Source organism: Alexandromys fortis, unplaced genomic scaffold (assembly GCF_014885135.2).
Source record: "Alexandromys fortis isolate MF-2015 unplaced genomic scaffold, M_Fortis_MF-2015_v1.1 scaffold_66, whole genome shotgun sequence".
Lineage (NCBI taxonomy): Eukaryota > Metazoa > Chordata > Mammalia > Rodentia > Cricetidae > Alexandromys > Alexandromys fortis.
Window position 1 is genome coordinate 5,422,186 of NW_026067950.1, and position 25,132 is coordinate 5,447,317.

Sequence of the window (25,132 nt, forward strand, 5' to 3'; positions counted from 1 at the left end):
GTTCTAGAGCCCCCAAATGGTCTTGTGAAAACTGCTTTGCTTGATAAAAACCACGATGGTGAAAAGTGAATTAAATTGTAGCGTTCCTCACAGCTAAATGTTGCATTCTTGATACCCTCTTTAATATAGACTCTCATTTAAGAGTGTTCTTGAAATTAATGATGTATTTCTACTAAAATAATGGCTAACGATATTGAGGACTGAGTACTTCATACCTGGTTGCAATTGGATACTTGCGGCCCAGCACCCACAGCAGGGCGACCAGGAAAAGTTTCAGACCCGATGGTTAAGTGAATCTAGAGGGCTAGTGTATTCAGTGCGAATGGGGGCAGGGGAGCATCTCAGAAATAGAAAGTCGACACGGTTTGCCCATTTGGAAGCAGTTAGTCCTTTGACAGGTGATCTTATGTTCTTCTGACCGCATCTGTAGGGTACTGATATTAGTTCTACGATGCTACATGGGTTTTTCAACAAGAAACAGAAGAGGGGTTGAGCGCTTTCCTTATACATCAAGAAACCGAAAGTCCTAAACTTGCCGAGATGTGCAATTTCCGGTGCTGTGTGTGCTTGGTTGACTATGGATTTTCAGTACTGATGCTTCTAAAATGATGTGAACAAAAAGACTTTAAAATATAAACCACAGGCTACGAATGTCATTTAGGAAGCACAGAGAGAGCACAGGTAGATTTTTAAAAACTATTTTAATACAAGATTAATAGCAATTTTCTATCCAAATCAGAAATGAAAAAATCTTAACCCAAATAATAGTCATTTGACAGTCACATAAAATTTTAGGTTTGATTGGTGCACACATTTCTCCCGCATATGTGTTCTGTCTATGCGCACAGAGACTACACTGTGGTGCCTTCATCAGGTGTTGCTCACGGAGTCCGCCATTACAAGGCCACGCCAATGATTCCAGTATCCACTCCACTCCCAGTGAAGTTCCAAGCATTCCCACGCTAAGCTGAATCTGGGCTGCAGCAAATCATGACAGAGCAAGTCTCCAGAGTGCGTACAAATCAGTACTCTATTTGTAGAAGTTGGCCTAAAACTAAGCACTGGCTAGTGTCTCTACCAAGGAGGAACACATTGCGGGTTTAGAACTTATGGACTACTTTCCTCTTCGGGTTGCAAGGCTACATTTTTTTTTTTTAAATTTAAATGTGTTAGCAATTGTAAATCAAAGAAAACGAGCTTGAGTATCTGCAGGTGTTTGGAGAAGTCAAATCCTGTGTCTCTTAAGACTTGAAACCTGAAGTCAAACTACCTGATAGCCTTGCAGAAAGAGGTGAAAAAAGAATCGCAAGCAATGATTTTTACCAAGTTGTATTCCTCCTTGAGGACTTAAGTTGGTGCTTAGTCTGTAGCCAAATATGTGTGTAATGGCAAGAAGAATTGAAGAAGGCTGATGTCTCTAGCAGGGAATGGAACTCAGGATTCATGGTTCTGCATTCAACAATATTTTCAATGTGTTTGATTTAAAGAATGCTCCTTTCAAAATTAGTACCGCTCATCAATGAATCGTGTTTTTCAGTGTAGACAAAAGTAGCTTCTACCCCTTACACTTGAGGAGGTGTTTCGTGGCACCTTCCTCCTTGGGCGAATCATGGTAAGGGAGTCAGACTTCCAGCGCTACAGTCTTCGATGGTGTAGTCAAAGTGCCAACTTGGCCTTCACTGCAATGACAGAAGGCTGACTCATGGCTGTCAATCCAGGCTCCTATTCATAAATTTATGGTTCGTTCTTCTCTGCTAAAGACATTAGCCTCCATGTAGCCTTTGTTGTAACATATACAAAGTATAATAAACATCAATTACAGACGTGTATTTCTGTTAGAAAAATACATATTATAACTAAAGAACATGTAAATAGAGGCACTTCAATAAGCTAAGTGTTTGCAGTTATGAGCACCACCCACCAATTTCTAGTGTCCAATTTTGGGGTCCCATTCCTCTCTACTCATAACACAAGTTGTGATGTGATTATGGAATTTAGGGGACATCTTCACAAATGAGGGGAGGCTACGAGTGGCGATGGAGAATGAACACACCCCCTATCACTCTGCTAAAATGAGAAAGCAAGTTTGCGAGGAGGATTCTACAGTACTGAAAAGGGGAAACTCAATGAAAAGGCCGAGGGAACAGAAAAAAACAACAAAACACCTTAGCATTAAATTACTCTAAAACTCATATGATGAATGACTACAAAAACCAGGAAGTTCAAGTGAATGATATTTTGACCATGTCTGTGCAAGGTGACGAATGATGTGGCTTAGTTGGCCGAGTCTCATTCCAACTCTCGCCTGGTAGATCTTGTCAGTAGGGATACCTTTGAGAATATAGGTGTTGGAACGAAGGAAGCAAGTGTTTTTATAGTAGCTGTGTGAATAGTGTGCACAGAACATGGGCTCACGCTCATTAATGTAATGTGTTGTCGTGTGCAATGAAAAAAAAACCCATGTGGAGTCAAAAGCATAGTAAAAAATAAGAATCTTGATGGATGTTATAGAAATAATATAATGTAGAAATATTTCTAAAAGGAAGAGGGAGCTTCATGTTCCATCATAAAAATTATTACTCAGATATCCTCGAGAATCAACATTGGTTTAATTTGTATCGCACCATAATTTTTGGAGACGAACAATACTGATTTCTGAACATACAGTGAGCTGAGTAACGTAAATGACTGGTCCTTCGTGGAGATGTTATGTGTGAATGGTGACTAAAAGCCGAAGGGGGGCAGTGAACTGGGTGGTTTTCCAGAGGGATGCAATTCTGGATTTGACTAAGGATTAATTTCACACAAACTGAAGCGAAAGATGCCACAAAGTCTCTCAGAATCCTACACTTCATATTCTGTTAGGCATACAGTAGCAACCGTTGTGGGTAAAGATGTTTTGTTTTTCAAAAGTGCTCAAATATGCTTAATACTAGTGCATGTGTTCTACTTAGACATGGTGACTAAATCGATAACTAATTTCATTTTTGGTGAAAATAGAGCTAGAACCATCTATGTGTCAACACTGTCGATGAGCCAGTTAAGATGCGATTGGCGTGCCGTGGTGTCTTGAAATCATTTCTTCTCTCTAATGCAGATGCATTGTAAAAACCAAAACCCAAAACAGAACAAAACGAATAACCCTCCCCTCAAAACCAAAACCACATGGCTAGCCAACTGTCTTCAAAAAACCCCAGTTTGGTTTGCTTTGCTTCTCTCTGCTGGGCGGGGCACTGAGCCTGACTTTGTGGGTCAGTTAGAATTGGCCTCTTGAGTTTAGGTCATTTACTGTAGTCCCCAGCAGGAGTCCTAGGCCAGAGGTGTTGTACTTGAGAGCAATGGTTTTTCATTCTTTACACATACGCATTCCATTGCCAGTAACGTCCTGTACACCAGGGCTCATCCCCTGAGCTCAGGACAGTTTGGAGCACAGGGACAGAGCAAACTTGTGTGAGAAGGGTGTGCCCTGGCAAACTTGGACTAGATGGACAGTTAGATACATAAAAAGTTCTCTTTCTTGATTTCTTGGTGCTCACAGATCATTGAGGAGTCCCTTCTCTGAGCCCCACAAAACAAGAAGACCTGGTTGACAGAACAGTTTTGTTACAAAGGAGTGTCAACCCTGAGCTTGGAATTAAGAAGTTAAAATCTGTGATTTATATATATATATATTGATATAAAAATAGATGATCATTACTAAGACTAAAAAAGTGAACGAAATCTCCATGTCAGTACTATATATATAGTGTTTTTTTTTCTCTCTCTTTTTTTTGTCTTGAGTTTTTTTGTTGTTGTGAGTCATTTTGCAAGAGAATGCCCTTGTAATGCTGAAACCAATTGACACAAATCAAAGAGTCCAGAACAGAAACTCATGTGTGGAGCTAATTATCATGTCAGTGAGAGAACTCTTATCTGGGGGACAGTCAGGACAGAGGAACTATGAGGTCTAATTCACATCAGACTGGTGGCGAAAGTCGAGACTGTACCAATGAAGATAATTTTTTTGTTTTTTTGTTTTTTGTTTTTTAGTCAAGACCCAGGAGAAATGAGACTTGACAGGGGCATCCGTGAAGAACTGAAGACAACTGGTGCCAATTGGGTACAGTGGACAGGTGTCAGGAGAGTGAGAAAATACTGCCGTCAGTGAACATGGCATCAGGCAGGTGAAAGAGAGGCATTGAGTTGCTGTAAGATTACTACTCATATAAAGACAGAATCCTAAATTTACTATTAGTACCTCCAAATCATTTTGGGCAGAGTGCAAGACAATACCTCCAAGACAACAGCGTGTTTCCACTACATTAAAAAAAATGTTACGCTTCCTCCTCATAAGCATTTTGTAAACTTGGCTTGTCACAGGAAAGCTTGCCCCAGGGCTGCCAAGCCCGGTAGCATGAGAGTTCCTTTATTTGCTTGCTTGTTGAAAAGGCAGTTGTCTTGGGGTTTGGCCTGATTTGAAAAGGAAAATTATTTTCTTCCTATCTTATTTTATTTTAAGTGGGGTGTTAGGAAAAAAAGAACCCTCACAACGTGAAATCCCTTTAATTTTGCAGCATAAAAGCAAATGACGGTAAGAAAAAAAATCTCTTGGTACGAAAGATTTGAGTAAGAATTCTCTCTGGAATAAACAAGGTCCCCAGAGAGAGCTGAAGGAAAGAAGCCGATCCTCTGGCACCCGGTGCTCTTTGGGAAAACAAAAACGGAGGCAGGTTGCAACACTGCTCTCTGGTCATAGAAAACGGCGAGTTTTTGTGGCATGGTCCGTTGTCCAAGAGTGTAAGAAAAGAGGGGAGTTGGCCACTGAAGAGCTAAAATGCAGTTTCATTTGACCAAAGCCGGCGATTATCTGTATAGTCTCTGCAGGGCGAGGACCATGCAGACCAGAGACCAGGAAAGAAGTGAGTAGCTGCCCTGCGCGGCCGCCGCCGAAGATTCCTCTTCTCTCCGGTCAGGGTCCACCGCAGGGGCCTCGGTGGTGACAAACTCGAACTCCGTGGGACACACGTCATCCATGCACCCGCTGCCACTGCCTGAGCCGCTGGATTCATCACCTGTCCGGCGAAGATTGACAAGGAAAGTTAGGGCGCTTGGCCGGAAGTAGAGACAAACAACCATACAGTTCATACCGCAAGGAGAGGGAGAAACACTCCCAGCAAAGGGCTGCTCATCTGCCCACAGGTTTGTCCTTCGTGGGCAGGTTGAACAGGCCAGAAACAGCGTTGAAACATGGTACTCACTGGTATCTACTACCCAGGGAAAACTTGCAGTGGGTGGCCCCTCAACAACACTGATATTAGATACATTTAAATGACAGAATTGTGTTCCTGGTGCTGGAGCCATGGCGTAAGGGCTAAGGGCAGTCTTGCTTTTACAGAGGGTCTCAGTTCATTCCCCAGTTACAGAGGGTCTCAGTTCATTCCCCAGGATCAGGCCAGGCAGTTCCTAGCCACCTGTAACTCTGTTCCTGGAGACCTGACACCCTCTTCCGGCCTGTCCCAGCTTCTGCATACATGAAGACAATAAACTCATGCGTGCGCGCGCACACACACACACACACACACACACACACAGACACACAATTTATATATATATATAAAATATATACTATCTCTCTATTAACTATCTATAAGTCATCTATCAATCATCTCTTTCTCTATTAATCACCTATCTGTCTCTCTCTCTGTCTGTCTTAAAGAAGTAATTATGATCTTTGCTGTTTTGTGCTTCAGAGCCTGCTGCTCTAAGCAGGAATTATGCTTTTTAAAAGACATTTTTTTTGTTGTTGTTGTTGTTTTTTTCTTTGCATTGGGAGCCCCAGCTGATCCAAAACTCAGGCTCCTCCTCCTGTCTCTGCCTCCAGAGTGCTGGGCTTAAAGGTGTATGGCACCTTAACCTTCTTAGACAGACTTTTAAAAGGCCACTGAAGGTAAAACAGAGAATAAGAGCAGGCAGTGCAGGCAGGAAGCTGCAGAAAGAGCGGCAGAGAGCCACAGAAGGTAGACATAGTTATTGTGCTTGGCTTCTCCCCCACACCAACTCTCATGGTCTTGTCCTAACAGCAAAGATGGTCTCCTTTTCAAGGAGTGGGTAAGCTGCAGCCTGTTGCTTATTTCTCTGTGTCTCCAAATGTTAAGGACACTATCTATGTATTTTAACGTTTGGAATAAGCAACTGTGGGATCCGATCACGTGACTGTAAGAATTCTACATGTGAAGTTCAGGCTGATAGTTTGATTGTAACACTGGTACAGCTGCTCACCCCAGTGGCTTAGAGCTACTTTCCTAGTCCTAGGGCACAGCGGCTGGTACTGAGACTGTATGGCCCTAAACCTCACGTATTTACTCTCTGTCCCGTTACAGAATAACGCTGCTGGTCCCTGCTTGATTCAATGCCTCATACCTAATGAGGAAGGCATCTGCCCCTTCTGCCCACCGTGCCTCTGGGGATGCTGAATTATCATGTTTCATTGTTCGGTTCCTTCGTGTTTGATGACATATTCAGCCAACATGGCATAAGGGGTAAGGGCAGCGTTGCTCTTACAGAGGACCTCAGTTCATTTCAATGGAGTAAAAATAATTCCAGAAAGATCCAAGAAGCAATGCAAACTTGCCAAATACCGAGTTAAACCCAGGTGAATGGTGTGATGTCTGAAGAGACCCCGCTAAAGCTCCCCGTAAGTCTGTCTCTAGCGCTGTGGACGTGCAGTTCTACCCTGACTGTGTCTATGTCAAACACGTCCGCATCTTTCTTCTCGTCATCCCCTGAAGAAATACAGCATAACGGTGGTTTACATAGGACCTGCTAGCTGAGGTCTTATCAGTAACCCGCGGATTGTTTTAAGAATGTCAGAGAATGTGTGTGAGTCATATGCAAATGCCAAGTCGTTTTATGTCAAGGATTTGAGTAACTCTGACTTTCGATATCTGGAGGTGGTCTAAGACAACCCCTGCCACCGTGCCAGCTCCCACTGTGCCCACCTCCTGAAAGTTCCCCCTAACACGGGGGCCTGTACCATGTATTTGCTCCTTCACTGTCCGTACTCCATGAGAAGATAAACATTTTGATGGTAGAGTCTTTGCATAGACCATTCACTTCCAGGTGGCCACTGATCTCTGATGCACAGCAGATACTCAATAAAATCTGTTGAGTAAGTCAGTATGCCTTGAGCAATTAAATCAACAACTTCTATCGGTTTCTATAGCTATACACAAGGCACTGGTAACAGGCTGTGTGTCAGGACAATTGGACAAAATGTATAGGCAAACTCACGGCTGCGGTCTTGCCAGATGGAAGAGATTTGATTCCTCCAGGAAGTGTGGCCTAACATGGAAGCTACCATTATTAACCTAGGCAGACATGCATGGACATGTGTCTATGTCCCAGAACTGTCGTGGGGATGAATGAGACAGTGTTTCTGGAAAGATTCAGGAACTGTGATCTGTGTAATGAGGTTTGCTGTCCCACTCATTAGCCCAGTGAGTTCAGCCAACATTCCCTGGCTCTTGGGCCTCACTGCTCCTGACACACGGGCGCCATTTTGGATTCAGATGTTACTTAAGGCAAGGCAGTATAGGAACTCTTCTATTGTTCCTCTGAGTGAAGAAGAGACATTCAGCCCCATTATCCAGCCCCCAGTGGAACTTCTAAATACCAGATAAGATCATTTGAATACATTATCCTTGTTTCTTATCATTTCTCTGCCTTATCATTATTGGCCTTTATGAGCGGAAAAATGCCTATTAATTAAATCCAGAGATATCAGAATTGCAAAGGGAATTGTTCTCAACACCAGCACCATGAGCAAGAAGTAATAAGACCTTTACGAAGATATTATTAGAGTGATTTAGAATATTAAAATTGTGGGAAGCAAATAATGACAAGAGGTTCTGGCTATGAAAAACAATGGCCCCCAACTTTACTAAAGGGGATCACAAATGCAGGTGTTATGGGGTAGAACGGGCAACTTAGAAATTACGCTTCCAAGCAGGAAGGGTGGTGACAGCTATGAGTGTGATAACAGCTCATGGCCCAGGCACTGTCCTGAAACAGCTACAGTCGGTGCTCGAGTTAGAACCAAGGGATGATCTCCACTGCCCTGCGTTTTGTTCTCTTCTGAGAAGAAATTGAGAAAAATCACTGCCTCCTTCACATTCCTCGAGTTTTCCAGGATGACATCTCTTTAGGCTAGAGAAGAAGGAACTGCGATAAAGCCAAGATCGGATAATTCTCACTTTATCACACATTAAACAGTTACTCTCCAGGTACAGCAGCACGTGGCTGCAGGGAGACAATGGGACGGACGGAATGGGGACCGTGAGGCTGAGGCAGCAGCAGCGAAGGCTAAAGGCTGGGGCAGCATTCTCTTCTCAAGAGGAAGAGAGAGGTCAAGCCAAAGCCAAAAGAGATAACGGGATGATTTTGAGAAATGTGATAGCATTGCGTGGCAATTTCCCTGTATGGAGAAAATAAATTCTTGAGTTCTTTAAAATGGAGGAAGGTGCTAAGAACCTTCTTCAGGGAACAGCTTCGTAGGAGGGAGGTGGAGTTGAGATGACTTAATGTCTTCCACCTGTAGCTTGTGTCTTTCTAACTCATTAACCAAATACACAGGCATCTTCAGCTTCAGCGAGTGATGTCAGTATCATTGGCGGCTTTACAACTAATGGTCAAGAACGTTTTTTCCCCTGTGGATTCTCTCAGGTTATACAGTTAAGGAAAAAAAAAACCAACATTCCTGAGGAGAAATCCCACAAAGCCTTTGCCTCTGTAGCTAAGCATCTTGAAGCCACGTAGACAAAAACCAAATATACTTAAGTTCATTTCAGTGCTCACTTCTGAGAGCCCAGGGAATCTCTGCAAATGCTCTTATGATCCCCACTGAAATGGTCATGTGCAATATTACTTCAGCCGTTTACTAATTCTTTAATATTCCGGATCTAAATGTTTATGGCTTGTGTCTGTGTACAGCTGAGCAGGGAGGAAGATAATGCATTGCACCTGCTTTCTGCCCTCGAGACTCTCTCTTAGCTCTTTAAAATGTCACCTCAGAGGAGCCTTCAATAGGCCCCTGGTGGGAACTTCTTGTCATTATTTGTATCCTAAGCGTTTAATAATGCCTTTGTAATGGAAGATTCTGAGTCTCAGGAGGCACAGATTCTTCTCTATCTACAGTGAAGTCTTGTCCCAATAAACTCATTAATTAAAAATAATACAATTGCAAACAAATTGAGAATATGTAATTTACATAGCGTCCTAGCCTAGCACAGTACGCCATAGAATGTCACTGTTTATCTTTGTGTTCTCGAGACTCACTGGGTCTGTCGATTTGAGTCTTCTGTCCAAAATCATGAGAGAATATCACACCACATAATTATAACCGAAGAAGAGATCCAAATTCCAACGTTGAAGTGCAGTTTCTATCACACGTGTGCGACCTTTGAGTCATCATAAATTCAAGGAATGTTTATAATGTCATTTACAAGAGACAGGATGGGGACTCAAGCCCAGCTTGTGAAGAAATCCATAGAAGATTCTTTAGGCAGTGATGGGTGAGGCAGGGAAGAGTTTGGAGTAGATATAAATGTTGTTATAGAAAAGACAAGGTAAGAATGATCGCTTCATTATAAATGGATCAACTGGTAGATGAAATTATGTTTTTGCTTTCATGCGGCTAAATATTTTACCTGAAGCTGGGATAGTAGCTTAGCAAGCAAAATACTTGCTGTGCAAGCACAAGAATCTGAGTGTGAGCCCAGCACTCACAAAAGCAACCAAGCATGGTGGTGTGCACCTGAATTCCAGCACCGGAGAGGCATAGACAGCAAGATTCCTGGGGACCATAGGTCAGCCAGCCTCACTGAGTCAGTGAGCTCCAGGGCTCTGTCTCTAATAATAAGGTTGATAATACCGGAGAGCGAATGACATTTAAGGCTGTCCTCTGATCCACACATGTATGCAAACAGGTAGAAACATACATACACACACACATACATGTGCACACAACCTCTATTATTTAGAGGGATTATGGTTTTAGTTAGCGTGTAAGTTTTGTGGCTCAGACTGTTAAAGCTCACGATTAAGGACAGGTGAAGTGTAATTAAAGATAATCATCGAGAGGGCCATCGCACACAACCATCTTCCACTGCGGGGTTCCCTGGTCTTTGCGTGGGTTTTCTTACTTGTGTCTTGGAAGTTGACATCATTGCCATTGTACGCATTCTTCAGTTTGTTGGTCATCACGCGGAGAGCCATGATCTGCTGTCTGATGAAGGTGTCGGGCCGGGTGATGTCCACCTCCACCTCAGGATTGTTGATTTGGTTGGTCAGCCCATCGTTCATGATCTCAGGCAGGTATCTGTAAGGCGGAGAGGAAGACATGGGTCAGGTGATGTTGCAATGACCTCAGAAGCCAACACTGCCCTGTTGTCTCACACAGGAAGCCACATGACTTGGTGACAAGGTGGAGAGGAAGACATGGGTCAGGTGATGTTGCAATGACCTCAGAAGCCAACACGGCCCTGTTGTCTCACACAGGAAGCCGCATCACCTGGTGACAAGAATGCCTGAGACAATGAACTAAACCATAAAGGCAAACGTTCATAGACAGTGCAGCGGGGGCCAGAGGGCTTCAGACTCGTGCCTAAGTGTAAAGAGTTCTTCTATCGTTCTTATGTAGGTTCATCTATATAAAAAAGTGTGAACTGGCGACTAGGATACGGAATTTCTTGAGACTAACTACCATTTCCGTCCTCCCAGAGAGTTTTGAAATGCTCTAGTCCAGATCCTGATGGCTTCCTTGGCTCTGTCAGTTTCGGTACTAAGAACTGGGCTAGGAAAGGGATCTGAGCAGAAAGGGGCCTTAGTAAGGGCACTCTTTCTCAGTGGAAGAGAATTTTGAACAAAGATCCTTCTGGGTCTTAAAAAAGATTCTTTGGGATGTTGTAGCAGGAGTCAGTGATCACTTATGCCTGTGCCATGTCTAGTAGGGTTTTATTTTATATTTTGGCAGTGCTGGAAATTGAACCAAGGTCTTGTACACACTAGACAAGTGCTCTATTAATGAGCCACACACCTATCCCAGACTTTTAATTTTGTAATATCATCTTGGGTCTAATTTGATAGGTGTGCCAGCATTCAGGAAAAGAGGTTAATATCTAAGAAGACTTAATGTTGTTGCCTTAGTGTGTATTTGTTTGTCAACTTTGTCAGTCTTTCAACACCCTGTCTAATGTCATCCAGGGATTTCTATACAAAGGGGAGAGAGAGCCCATGAGCATAATCTGAGACCCTGAGACTCTTGATGCTCCTGACCTATCGACTAAACAGACCTTCCCCTCTGGATGTCAGCAAACCTCCCACGAGCTCTCTCTCCCCTTCCCTCACGTCTCTTTGGAGAACAGATGGTGACACTGGCTCGCACAAACTCCCGTGGCCGCTCCTCTCTTCTCAAGGGTGCACTGCAAGTGCTGTCTGCTTCGTCTTTCTAAACCATCACTCCCCCTTGATTTCCCTGTGTAAACACTTTAGAGGGCAGTGGTTGATGGCCAGAGAACGCTCCTGTCAGGAACTGCACTGCAGAATTCCAGCCCACATTCCGTTACCAGAGAGGTGTGCCTTTCCCCCAGTGTATGAAGCCAAGGCCAAGCGATGGCAAGTGGATGTGTCTAGTAAATGGCAGTCAAGTTTTATGAGATTTTCACTCAAATTAATTGAACCCAGAAAGAAGGCGGAAGTAACTCTAATTTACAGTCAGGTGTCACACACAGGTAACAATCTGGGGTCTGCAACTCACATCTGAAGTGTGTGTATGTGTGTGTGTTGTGTGTGAATGTGTGAGGGTGTGGTATGTGGTGTGTGTGTGTGCAGTCTTGCGGACTGAGCTGATGATTTAGAGAACACCGGAGTTCTGTCTGTTGCAGCCCTGATTGCTAACGGGCTGGTAGCAAGAAATCCCCAAGCCGCTGCCACAGAAATGTGAGCTGATTGAGTTCTGAGAACAGAGGAAAAAGCAAGGGACCTTTCCCCCAGCACACTGCGCTGCAGGGCTTTGCTTATTTTTGTTACTATTTTTTTCTGGTTTATAATTACTTAAGTCTAAAATATTCTTTAATAGGACTCCCATCTTCTCCTAAAACAGTCTGGCTACCAGGAATCTACCCACTGCTTTATGGGGCTGCTCGGTTTGGCTGGACATTCTGGGTACAAACCTCTTCTCCAAGCTGAGGGACAGAGCTGGCACTGATGGCCAGCTCAGCTCTGCAGCCACCAAACCATGCACTGCACCAACAGTTCCCTTTTCTTTTTCTTTTGGGTCATCTTTTTCATATAGGAAAACTTTAAACTATACAGAACTAGAGGTGGTGATAATATAGTGAACCCACAAAGCTAATTTGAATGCTTTTTTAAAAAATTTCCTACAAAGGTACCATCTATGTCTGTGTCCTGATAGGAAACAACGGCGCCTCAGAGGGGCAATAAGAGAGCTCAATGGAAAGACTATCTACAAAGGTGCCAATGTGATTTAAGGACCATGCAAGGTGGCAACAGCAGGAGAAGCCCCTGGAGACAAAGAAGAGATAGGGCACCAGAATGCACCAGAGTTGAAGGCGCAGTCGGGTACCCAAGCACACAGTGTCTGAGTCCTAACAGGGAGGGGGCTAACAAGGGTTTCCTGACCCCTCTGGTTCCTACTGGAAGAGCCTAACTGAAGCCAACCGATAGGGAGCTGGCTTGCGGAGGGGCCCTCCAAGGTGCCAACAGAACAGCTCTAGGAGACAGCAAAGTATTCTTTTTTAGACAGGGTCCTGGTGCATAGCTCAGACTGGCCTCGAACTTGAGATTGTCGTGACTCTGCGTCCTGATCGTCGAGACCAAAGGTGTATAACACAGTGTCTGGCCATGGGCTTTGAGTGTGCTATTACAAATGCAGCTGTGGTTTATTACCACATTCTGGGCACCGGCCCAGTAGGGCGTGGTCTGAGGTACTACCTGCAGCCTGATAGGTGCAGATGGAAAGCTCACTTGCTCTCTTGGGTAGTGGTCGGGGTTCTGTTCGCAGCACCCAGCGCCCACAGGGCAGAGGACCACCACTCTCTACCCTTATTGTCTTTCCCCAAATAAATATTTGTTATCCTTTATTCCAGCCTCTCATGGGTTTCCTTAATTATCCGTAATTATCCGTACAGGAGGCCATGACTCCTATTCCACTGCTCTTAACGCTGTTGATGGAAAGCCAAGCAATCTCCCCTCTATGACGTCATTCCCACTTATAGACCTGCGTTCTGCCCTTATGGTGGGAATTCTTTCCTTTCTGAGAATCACTTTCCAGATGCCAGAAACCAAAGATTACAGGATGTGCAGGAAGAACCACACAGATAAAGGGGAAACCCAGGCTGACATTCAGGAGCCAAGTGTTATGCATGGCATATTTGTGTAGGAGTTGGTTTACCTATCTAAATCAGAGGGCTTCAGAATAAGCTGTATATTTTCCTCCATATTCTGAACAAAACTGACCTTTGAACAAAATAAAAGCGAAACTCAGAGTGGACAAATTCTTTTCCATGAAGCTTCAAGTTATCTCTGGCCTAAAAATAATCCTAAGAGGAAAAATATTAAGTCCAAGTATCCATATCTCTACACTTTTGTAGTAAATCATAAATTTCTGTCGGTTTTTTTTTAATGTATCCGGAGTATAAGCAAATTCTTATTGGCCTCTGAGATTGTCCATTTGGTGTAAATTCTAGCACATGGCATTACATTGGCTGCTACTGACAGGGAACTGTGACTGCCAGACTCCTGGGGTTCGGTAATGATGACAGTCCACTGGCAAACACGGCAGGCGGAAGCCATCAGCTGCTGACGTGGTTTGAGGGGCTGCAAGGTGACGGCTGGCACTCACGCTGCGTTTCACTCTGGTCGCTTTTCCCACAGCTGTGCCCAGGCTGAATCAGAGGGGGCCCCGTTCCTCCTGCACGCCATGTGCACTGCTTGGCTAGCCAAGTCTTATTTATAAGCAGCTTGCTACAGTATCTTCCATGGGCATGCTGCCCCTGGGAGTCTGAACATCCAGCAACAATAAAGGACTGCCAGGCAAACTCAGCATCTCACTGCTTGGTGAGGCTCAGCCACTTACGGTCAAAACAAGGAGCAGTGCACTTGTGCCCTCCAGAGCATTTTCTCCTCTTGGTGTTTTGCAAGGGTGACTTTAGAAATTTAAACATAAAATAGGTGAAAAATAAAACAGCTATTTTTTTTGCCGCTGTAGTTATAGATATGGGCACGATATCTGTAGAAGACCACGGTACGGTTGGGAGGAGTGTGAAAGGCTGGGGTCCAGGGTCTTAGGAGTCTGTTGGTTCATTTCCTCCCATGTTTGCTTTATTTACAGAAATCACAAATTCTGCAAGAATGGACTAATTACTGAGCCCAGAAGGCCCTTCCTCTGCCAAGTTTTAGCGCGGCTCATTTGAGTGACAGTAACTCCCATTTCTGGGAAACTAGACCAAGAGTGTTGGCGCCGAGAGCCCAGGTTGCAAGGCTGGATGCACGTGCACTGGGAACAGGGAGAACTTAGATGTGGGGCAAACTGGAGCGCCAAACAGCGGTGTTGTCCATGCCAATAATTCACGCTGTGGTGTGGCAAGTGGGTGGCACCCAAGGACAGCCAGCGGCAACCTCATTTGGTTTGGCTTCTGTTTGCAGGAACATGGCGAGGAGCGGCATCTTCCACAGTTCTGCAGAATTATTTTTCTTCCCCTCTAATGCCATGCCGTTAATGCAGGGTTTCTTGATTACAACCAAGCATAGCCGATGAGGCGGGGAAGAGTCCCATGAGAAGTTAGTAGGCATTGGAGGAGCAACGCATTCTACTTTGGAAGTGTGTGTGGGGGAGGCTACACATTGTGTGCCAGAAAACTCATCAGACCATTGCCATTACAACCTCTGTAACCTCAGAAACAATAACGTATTTCTCCTTACTGAAATTTCTCAGTGGCTAACCACTGAGCCTTCCGTCCACTCCTCATGGTTGAGAGACTATAAATGTGTCTGCTGGAAGGAGAAGCAGGTCAACCTATCAGCATGCAGTGTTGCTTACCAACACACACGTGTTAGTAGTGGGTCTCATGTTAGCAGCTGCATACTCAAGGAAAGGGACACACACACACGCCCCTTTGAGTCTGTGATATATTAGCTAGTAAAAGTCTAAGCAGGAAATAAGAGCTGAAAGGCAGCTACACATGGGGTTTGCTATGAATTCAAGGGGAGCTGTCACGGAAAACCAACGAAAAGAAGGCGCGTTTGATCTCTGCTCATGTTTGAGACGCTACCTATGCTCATCCGAACCTGTGGCTTTGGGTCTGAGGTGAGGCAGAAGACCAGGAAGGAGAATGCATGGCTGAGGGAAGGTGCTCACCTCGTGACAGCCAGGAAACAAGAGACAAAGCAACAGGGGGCGTGCCTCCAGCACCCTACTTTCTTCCAACTGAGCCGCACCCCACCCATCATCTATCAATTAAATTATAAATCGATCCATTGATTGACCCAATGCTTAGGTCAGAGGCCTCATGATCCAATCAGTTCTTCCAAACCTCGCCGTTAAGTATCACATGGGGAACAAACTTTTAACACAGAAGACTTTGGGGTGGGACATAGGAATTCATAGTGAAAGAATGAAGTTGGGGCAGAACTGGGGTGCCCAAGTGCTGGTCACTTGATGTTTCTGGCTGACTGGTGCCATCCTGAGGCACAGCTGGCAAAGTGAGACAAAAGCAATTTTCACTCACTTGCTGTCATAAACGAGATCCATGTGATGCATATTTCTGCAGGATTTTCCATGCGATGTATACCTCTGCAGGATTTTCCATGTGATGTATACCTCTGCAGGATTTTCCATGCGATGCATACCTCTGCAGGATTTTCCATGCGATGCATACCTCTGCAGGATTTTCCATGCGATGTATACCTCTGCAGGATTTTCCATGCGATGCATACCTCTGCAGGATTTTCCATGCGATGAATATTTCTGCAGGATTTTCCATGCGATGTATACCTCTGCAGGATTTTCCATGTGATGCATACCTCTGCAGAATTTTCTAGTTCTCAGCTAAACATGCAGTCATTTTCAGTGTGCTCAAAAGTCTTCCTAATGTAAGAAGGTACACTGCGTATATAGACTCAGAGTCTCTTATGTGCAGTTCCAAATTTTGAATGTCTCCAATTTTTTTCCCTCCTGCTATCCATTTGTTAGCAAAACATCATCAAACCTGAAATATGGCCAATTACAGTCCTCATTTCTCCCACTTAGTGCCACACTAATGCATTTTTCTACAGAAATCCTAATGCATTTGATTGTGGGTTGTAGGTCCAGACCCACTGGGAGTATTACATAATATACTGTACATCCACTGTGGTAATTTTCTCAAATGAAAAAAAATTCTGATTTCTACAAAGACATGGCCTCAAGGGTTTCAAATAAGGTTTGCAAACCCGTGATATCTGTGACCTCCTTTAGAATCTTATTTAGATAGGTATTTAAACTTTACATGCATTAGGATGACTATTATTTAAAACAACAAACAAAAAATAACAAGTAGTGGTGAGGATGTAGAGAAATTGGAGCCCTGAACACTGGGGCCGGGACAATAAAATGGTGCAGCCTGTATAGTGGACAGCATATCAGTTCCTTAAAAACATACATATAACTGCTTCATCGACCAGCAACTACACCTGAGATATAGACAGCAGAGAATTAAAAGCAAAGGCTTATGAAGATATTTATACCTCTGTTTATAGTGCTTCATCATTCATAACGGAGGAAAGCGTACAATCATGCAAGCAAGGGATCACTGACTGACGAATGGACCCAGAGGAGGTAGAGCAATGGGCATCTGGGCGCCAGAAACTCTGACGCGTGGTTCAACACGGGTAAACCTTCATGACTGTAGGTTACGTGGTGACAAAAGCCAGGCAGGAACACGATATGGCTCCACTCCTGTGAGTGACCCAGAGTCTTCAAGGACACAGAGACAAAGAGCAGAGTGGTGGTTGTGGGGCAGTTGGTTTGGGAAGCTAGGGAGTCGGTGTTCAGTGGGAACCAAAGTTCGTTATGGGAAGATGATATCTGGGACGGATGGTGTTGATGGGACACAATGAGGGTGTCCTGACTGCCACTGGACTGCACGCTACAAATCATCAACACGTACATTTGACATTTCCCCCCATCTTAGTTAGGTTTCTATTGCTGTGAAGAGACACCGTGACCATAGCAATTCTTATAACAGAAAAACATTTAATTGGGCACTGGCTTACATTCTCAGAGGTCTAATTCATTATCATCGTGGTGGGTTATGGGGGCATGCAGGAAGACATAGTGCTTGAGAGGGAGCTGAGAGTGGAGAAGGAGCTACATCTTGACCCTATGGGCAACAGGAAGTGAAGGTACCTCAAAGTCCACCCCGACAGTGACACACTTCCTCTAACAAGGCCACACCTCCCAATACTGTCACACCCTGTGAGGTTATGGGGCCAATTACAGTCAAATTACTATACCCCCTATTTTCAATTTTCCTTGCTAGAAAGTGGTTTTGCTCAAAGCAGACTCCCACATTGTTCTAAGTGGGTCCACAGGTTCTCGAAGGCAGAACTAGAGTTGTCTGTGGCCGTGGGTGATCTGTGAGACATGGTAATGAGATATGTTCAAATGTTCGCCAACTATACCCACGGACAGCTGAGACCTCTGGGACCCAGCAGTGCTTTGGGCCAGTCCCTTAGCTCCTTTCCGTCACGACTCACCATACAGCCTGCTATGTCTTATGCAAATTAAGAGGGAGCACAGCTCTCCAAATATCTCCCTTGTTCTAAAGAGTAGCTTAATAGAACCTGGAGCTTTATAGCCTGGATTCTTGCTCCATCCAGAGAACCGAAGGCAGGGCATGGCTTGGGACTTTTGGACAATATATACCCACTGTGGGTGCAGGGACCAGAAGACATATTCTTTGCCTTGGCTTTTAGTACACAGCCAGCTGCTCCCAAGCCCATCGTTTTATGGTAGAACTGAAGTCAGCAGATCATAGAGCAGACACAAAGGAAGATTAAGAGCCAGTGTCAAGGATGCTAGGCTACGGACGAGCAACCATTGCCTTGGCTCCTATTTGTAGCCACCTCCCTTCAACATCTAGGGCTACTGCTTTCTCTCCCATGGGCCAACCAGGGAAAAGCCCCATGAGTAGCAGCAGAAGGGAAACAACACTCAACAGCGCCACCCTCGACGACTCCTGGGATACACTCAACAGTGCCACTCTTGACAACTGCCAGGTTTCTCCTTAGAGTTCTCACCGTCCCAATATGTTTGTCTGGTTGGGTAGAGCTGGAACATTTCCCAGTTCTTTAAGGTATTGCTAGACTCTTTGGGACATGTTTTGCTACCAGACTGACACAGTGCCATCCTGCCAGGCCTGCCAGTTCACTCTCTACAGAGATCTCCTGTCACCATGCACCATCCGGTCGGTTCTCATTCTCAGACTCTCCCGGTCACAGCCTGCTCTTTTTCTCTGGATAGTTGACACGCAGTGGTTTGCAAGCATGACTGATTTATTTTCTAGATTGTTCTACTTCTCCTACTTCTTACAAAGTTACTGTGCCTACCTGTTAGGAAGGATTTCCTTGGGAACATATGGCTTCTGGGAGGATCAGAAGTCTTGAAATACCACAGTGGCTCTCCATAAGAGCTGTCTCCAATGGCTCAAGCTAATCTATGTTCTTTAGCTAGGTCTTCAATCACCTCTTCCCGGAAGGTGTTTTAAGGAAGGGACGTATTGGAAGGAAGGCAGTAACTTATAGGGATGTTTGCTAGTTCTCCATTCTGTAAGGGGAGGGAGGAGTCTGGCAGTGGCTGACAAAGCCTCCAAAGAGCCCCACATAACTAACACCCTATCAGACAACCTCTGTGCTGCTGGGCCCTGGCTCCAGACTGTATCGTTTATCTGCGGCCTGTCCTGATCCTTTTCCTTTGGAGAGCCCGTAGATTTAGAAAGAGCATCCCGAGAAAGAGAAAACAATCCCACAGGAAGCCACAGGTCATGTTGTGTACTGTAGCCATGTCCTAAGAAAGTGAAACTCTGCTGTCCAAGAGCAGTAAGTTAAGAGTCTGTGCGGACAGCAGGGAGCTTTGTTTCTCCGCTGTTGGCTGCCGGGTGGAGTTCTACCCTATGCATCCTAACCATATAAAAGTTTTATTTCCTTCTCGGCTTGGGCTTTCCTGCCTTCCACCTCATCACTCTTCCCTAGTCCTGCAGAGACAGCTCATTCTGGTCACAGGCTGCCCAGAACGTCCTTCTCAGGCATGACTGATGGCTGCACATGTCCTCCTAGGGTCTCCAGGTTCACCCTGGCAACTTTAGAAGGGCTAGATTTGTAACCGGCTCCACCGGTCTTTAATTTTTTTTCCTTTGGCCTTCTAGATTATTATCGATTTTCCCCCTGTAACTTACTAGCTTCCTTTCACTTTCTATTTGTCTGAGTGGAGTCAGAATGGTCCTGTATCTTCTCCAATTTTCCCCCGAGAAGTAGCTGAGGTCGGTGAAAAGTGAGGAGGAGAAGTTCCGCCTGTGGACTGGCTTCCTGCTGGCTATGGAAGGTGCATCCTAGATTGCCGAGTGCATGGGCAGCGGACACTGACACGATGCTAAATATAGAAACTCTGTACTAGCACTTCAGAGAAGAGGCTCGCGCTTCTGAGCACTCCCTGCTGTGAGCCAAGTACTCAGTGTGATTGTAGACTAGTGCTCACTGGGATGGTCATTCGGAGGAGGTTGGGATTGATTAGCGTTGCATGAGATCGTGACCCTAAAGCCCTATGATGGCAACCATCCCTTCAAAAGAATGGCTGAGACCTCTCACTTCCCACCTTGTGAGGATATGGGAAGAAGGCAGCCACCCTCGGGATGTTCAGCAAGAGACTCCTTTGCTTGAACCAACCATGTTGGCGCCCGAACCTTGGCTGTCCCAGGGTCTAGAACCGCATCAAGTGAGATTCTGTTGCTTTCAGTTCTATATGTTCATTATTTTGTTATGACACCGTGGATGACGAAAACATTGAGTGACTCAAGTGTTGACTAGGGGTTCAGGGTTCAAAGTATTCCTTCTTCCATTATCAAGGTCCCACCAGTGTCTGGTTACAACCCTGCAGCCTGAAGGCTGTGTTATGTTGGAAACTTAAAATTCCTTCTTGCTGGATCTCTGAAGCCTTAGTTAGCACTTCTCTGTCAAGCACTAGGTAGGCTGACTCCAATCCTACGTATTCTCAGTGGGTGACATTACAATGGAACTGTGTGACCTCCCTGTCCCCTTTGCTACTGTTGTTTTTAATACAAGGAGAGACTCATTAAATTAATCACAAAGAGCACCCATGAATGCAAAAGGGAAACAGAACTTTGTGACCTGATTCTGAGGCTTGTGTGTAAATTGAGAAGGGGAATTTGTGTCAGTGAGGGATGGAGGCAGGAATGTCAGCTGAAACACAAAACTGCTAGTTAAATTTAAAATCAAAACCCATAGTGAAATATGTTCTTAGTGTAAACAGATTCTAGCTATTGTCAGTGTTTTTCTAAAGATCTATGTGTGTGTGTGTGTGTGTGTGTGTGTGCATGCATGTGTGTGCAAATGGGCATCTCTCTCTCTCTCTCTCTCTCTCTCTCTCTGTGTGTGTGTGTATGTGTGTGGGTGGGTGGGTGTGCATGTGCGTGCATGTGGATTCCCCTAGAGGTGGATATACAGGTGGTTGTTAGCTATCTGAGGTGGGTGCAAGAGCAACAAGTACTCTAAACCCCTGAGCCATCTTTCCAGACCAACTGCCCAATATTTTAAAGTACTCGTTGCTCTGGCAATCCTCCCTCAGAACCAGCTGATGAGTGGTTCCTACGTCAATAGTTACTACACAATCTGGGGGCTTGGTAGAAATGCCCAGTCTTACTCAGGTCCTGCTTTTAGCTCCAGTTCCGTGGCTGTGATAAAAATACCCTGAAAAAAGGAAACTTAGAGAAGTCGAGCTTCAATCAGCTTACAGGACCAGGTGGCAGTCATCAAGGGGAAGTCAAGGCAGAACTCAAGCAGTGAGTGACATTTTGCCCACAGTCAAGGGCAGAAGAAAATAAACGTGTGGATCCTTGCTTGCTTCCTGCTGTCCATCAACACTCTTCTCTCTTATCTATGATCTTATATGATCATAGGACTCCTGCCTAGGGAATTATACTGCCCACAGTAGGCTGTGTCTTCCCAAGTCAATTAGCAATCAAGACAATTCCCTACAGACAAGTCTACAAGCCAACCCAATTTAGAGGATCCCTCATTGAGTCTCCCTTCCCATATGACTCTAGGTTGGGTCAAATGAGCAATAAAAGCTAAACAGCGCCTTATCTCCTCAAACTTACAGCCGTGGTCAGCTCTGGCCTCCTTATGAAAATGCTGCTAACTGTATTATTTAAACAACAAACACAAGCTTCTCAGGGACTGTGGTGTCTGAGGCAGAGGTGTTGGCAGACCTGGAGTGCTGTCTTACTTCCTGGTCTGCAGATGGCCAAATTACTGTTCTGTCCTCGCCTGGGGCAGAGGAGAGAAGACAGTGAGATGCCCCCCCCTCCTGTTATAAAGGCACTAATCACATCCCAGAGGGCTCAGTTTCACAATCAAGCTACCTCTAAACACCAACACATTGAGAATGTTGGGAGGGCTCAATTTCACAATCAAGCTACCCCTAAATACCAACACGTTGGGAATGTTGGGAGGTGATCTTAACGTATGAGTTTTGAGGGAGAACAAATCTTCAGTTTACAAGACCACCAACTGGAATCTGATTTTACACAAGGCTTCCAAAAGTTAAGCCGACACCCCAGCAAAGCCTGAACATCGCTCTATCTGTAGACTTATCTTTCTGAACTTCTCTGTGTTCCGAGAGACCAGCAAAGGCAGATAGGTCCTTGTGGTCACCCTGTCTTTCTGTCAGAATGAAGATCTAAATGCTAGCAGGGCAGTGGGCACACACGCACCTTGTCAAGGGCAGGCTCTCCTCTTATTTCACCTTCTGCTGCAGGAATGATCCATAACACAGTGAACAGCGGAGAGAGGCAATGGCTTAGGCCTTAGGGCAGCCACTGCACTCATATCCTTGACCATGGTCTGAACACAGCAAACCATGGCACGGCCACAACAGAACTGCATCTCTGGGTGCCCATCAGGCAACCATCACACTCAACAGATGGGTAAGTTAGTAGGTCTTTGGAAAGCTAAGACGATCACTGCGGTAAAGGGATATTCCCTTAGCAGTCATTTCAGAAACATTGCAATCAGGAACAGGTGTGTCTGTGGATCAAGGGAGCAGGACAAGAGATAGTGGGTAGGAATCCCAGATGAATTGGGAGAAAAGTGGAAGCTGGAAGACAGGTCTGAACAACCAGATCAGACAACAAGGTGCAGACAGAGAGAGATGAGCCTGGAGGAGTCTGACGGATAAAACACAGAGCAGAAGAAGCACCTGGCTTAGCGGGAACATCGGTGCTTCAGATTTGGCTTATCAACTCCAGGCCCGTGACAGCCTACCAATCCTAATGGACACCCATGCTCCGTATCCGTTAATGTGTGCTGAGAGATATTTTACTCAGTAACACATTTTCGCATGATTGATAAAAATAATTGCTGTTCTTAATCTTTGTTTTGCAACTGATCCTAAGCAATTTAAAAAATACTCTGTCTTCTTCAAATCGGTACATTGAAAGTAGGGAAATAGCTTTTCTATTACATATGAATTTTTAATTGTTATTATATGTTTAATCAGCATAAAAATTATACAAATTTATGGGGACTCATGTGACATTTGGGTACATGTATGCTTGTGCAATGCTCAAACAAGGGTAAGTGTATCTAACTCCTTAAACAGTTATTATTTTGTGGTAAGAGTATTCAGTGTAATTTCTTACATGTTAATATTTGGGGACTACACAGTGTGTTGTGACTGTGTATAGCCACCTCTCCCTCACCATCCCACCGGAGCTTACTTCTGTTTCCTTCTTGTAAAACAGCCCTCACTGACCAACCTCTCTCACCAAATGTGTTATCCCAGTTTCTAAACCTTTCTGTAGAATTTGTTTGAGTGAAATTTCTTTCCATGTGATTCATGATGAATTGATATTTAGAAGAGAAGACAGGTTCAGTTAAATGTAAAGCAACAAGTCTGATTTGTTCCTTATCTGCAAAGTCAGTAGACATAAAATAGTAATACTAATGCCCTATCATAGAATTTCAAAGAGAAAATGAAGGACTTGCAATTTTTCAATGGAAGCACAACTGAGTCATAAATATTTGGCATCCCAGTCTTTTTTAAATAATACGTGGATTACATAAAATGATACACTGTATAGGGTTAGATATGGACATATCCTAGAAATGACTGCATTGTGTCAAACTTGGTTGTTTTTCTTCATTGCTTGAGATCTTTCGGGAGATTCCTACTGATTTCAGCGTGGAAGTCAAGGCTGGCTCGTGGGCGCTGGTGGAGCCCTATTTCAAGGGTCATGGTGTAAGGTGTGGGTATTGGTGTTCCCAGGCCCACTGGTCTCTCTCAAGACACTGTCAGTTTTCACGTGCCGGGCCTCATATCTGTCTTGTATCCCCTGTCAGTGGGACTGTGGTTTATGACTTCACATGGAGTTGTATAACTGAATGTAAGGGTATTGAAAACTCCAGCAACAGTTTCTCAATACAGTAGAACAAAAGCCAAGTACCATTGAATGTATGCTCAAACTGGGATGCTTCTGACAGTGGTGGCTAGTGTTAAATCACACAGCATCCCTGCATCTGTGGTTCTGAGCATTTAAAACAAATGCTTTGCACTGCACGTGATGTCGCCAGGCCACACGATTGGGGGGGGGGGGTCTATACCAAACAACATGACTTATAGTCACATGGAGTGCTTTGCATCTCAGTGTCTTTACTGCACAGACAAAAGTTTCACTCTTACAGAAATGCAGGGGTTTACTTAGAGGAAACAGACCCACGGGGACTGGTAAGATGGCTCAGGTATTATGGATCCTGGTACAATTCCCAGCACACACATGGCAGCTCAAAACATTTCCAGGGCTTTTATCACCTTCCTCCGCCTCTGCAGGCATGAGGCACACACTTGGGCACAGACATATGTGAAGGCAAAACATGCTACACACAAATCTAAATAAATAAATTTAAATGCTCAAAAAGAAACCCAACTTTTTAATACTTTCCTATTGTCATTCCTCAGAATACAAGCATCAGATTCATTTCTCTTTAGACTGGATTATGTTAGAACTTTGATTTTCAACAATTGCTATTTGAGTTTCTGTCTTAAGCTGCACACACACACACACACACACACACACAGACAAATCACTGTGGGAAATTTGACTTGGAATTGCAACAGAATTTTTCAAAATTTCTCAAACGGTGTTAAACATATTTCTGTCATTTTATACTATACATGTATATGAAACAGCATTAAATTTCATTTGCTCTCTTAACTTGAACAGGGAAGTATTTAGGGTTTGTTTGCTTGCTTAAGAGGCAAACAAATCCTAGGCGGGAGAGGGAGACTCCAGCACTTCCTTCTTGTTCACTGGCTACCACCGGACACCATCTTCCTCATCCTCACGCGTTAGCCTCATGAGGAAGAATGCGGATGAGTCCCCCCAACCTGTTGTAGCTCTCACTTCGACATCCTTCATGTTCCCACCTATTTCTCAGTAGAGTTTAGTTCCTGCCACAGCCTAAACTTTCTTTATGCTTCCTTTGGTAAGAAACCACATATGTGCAAATCTCCAGCAATCTGTTGGCGTTCGTGGAAATGAGGTTCACAGAATAGCTGTCATTTCATCCAGGGATGCAAGGTAAACACGGATCAGCAGCAGAGCTGTCTGCTAGGTCACCTGCAGCAGAACTGTCTACTAGATCACCTGCTCAGCCTTTCCGTAGGTTCTCTGAAAGCCGAAACATCAGAGCTATTGATTCACAACTGAATTATCAGTCCAAAAGTCTCCTCCCTCTCCCCCAAATCTGCCTTCTGTGAGTGCCACGACACTCACGTCTCAATCTTAGATTTGAACAACGATATTTT

General features: G+C 44.6%; 1 protein-coding gene across 2 annotated transcripts in view; it reads right to left on the bottom strand.

The window, feature by feature from the left end:
* Positions 1-682: 682 nt before the first annotated feature.
* Gpc6 (glypican 6) overlaps positions 683-25,132 on the bottom strand; it is a 951,185-nt gene continuing 926,735 nt past the window's right edge. For both annotated transcript variants that reach the window (XM_050150388.1, XM_050150389.1), the window contains 2 exons: positions 10,179-10,354; positions 683-5,051 (listed from right to left, as the gene is read on the bottom strand). In XM_050150388.1, the coding sequence (XP_050006345.1) occupies positions 4,843-5,051; positions 10,179-10,354 (385 nt within the window). In that variant the 3' untranslated portion in view covers positions 683-4,842. The remainder of the gene's footprint in view (positions 5,052-10,178; positions 10,355-25,132) is intronic.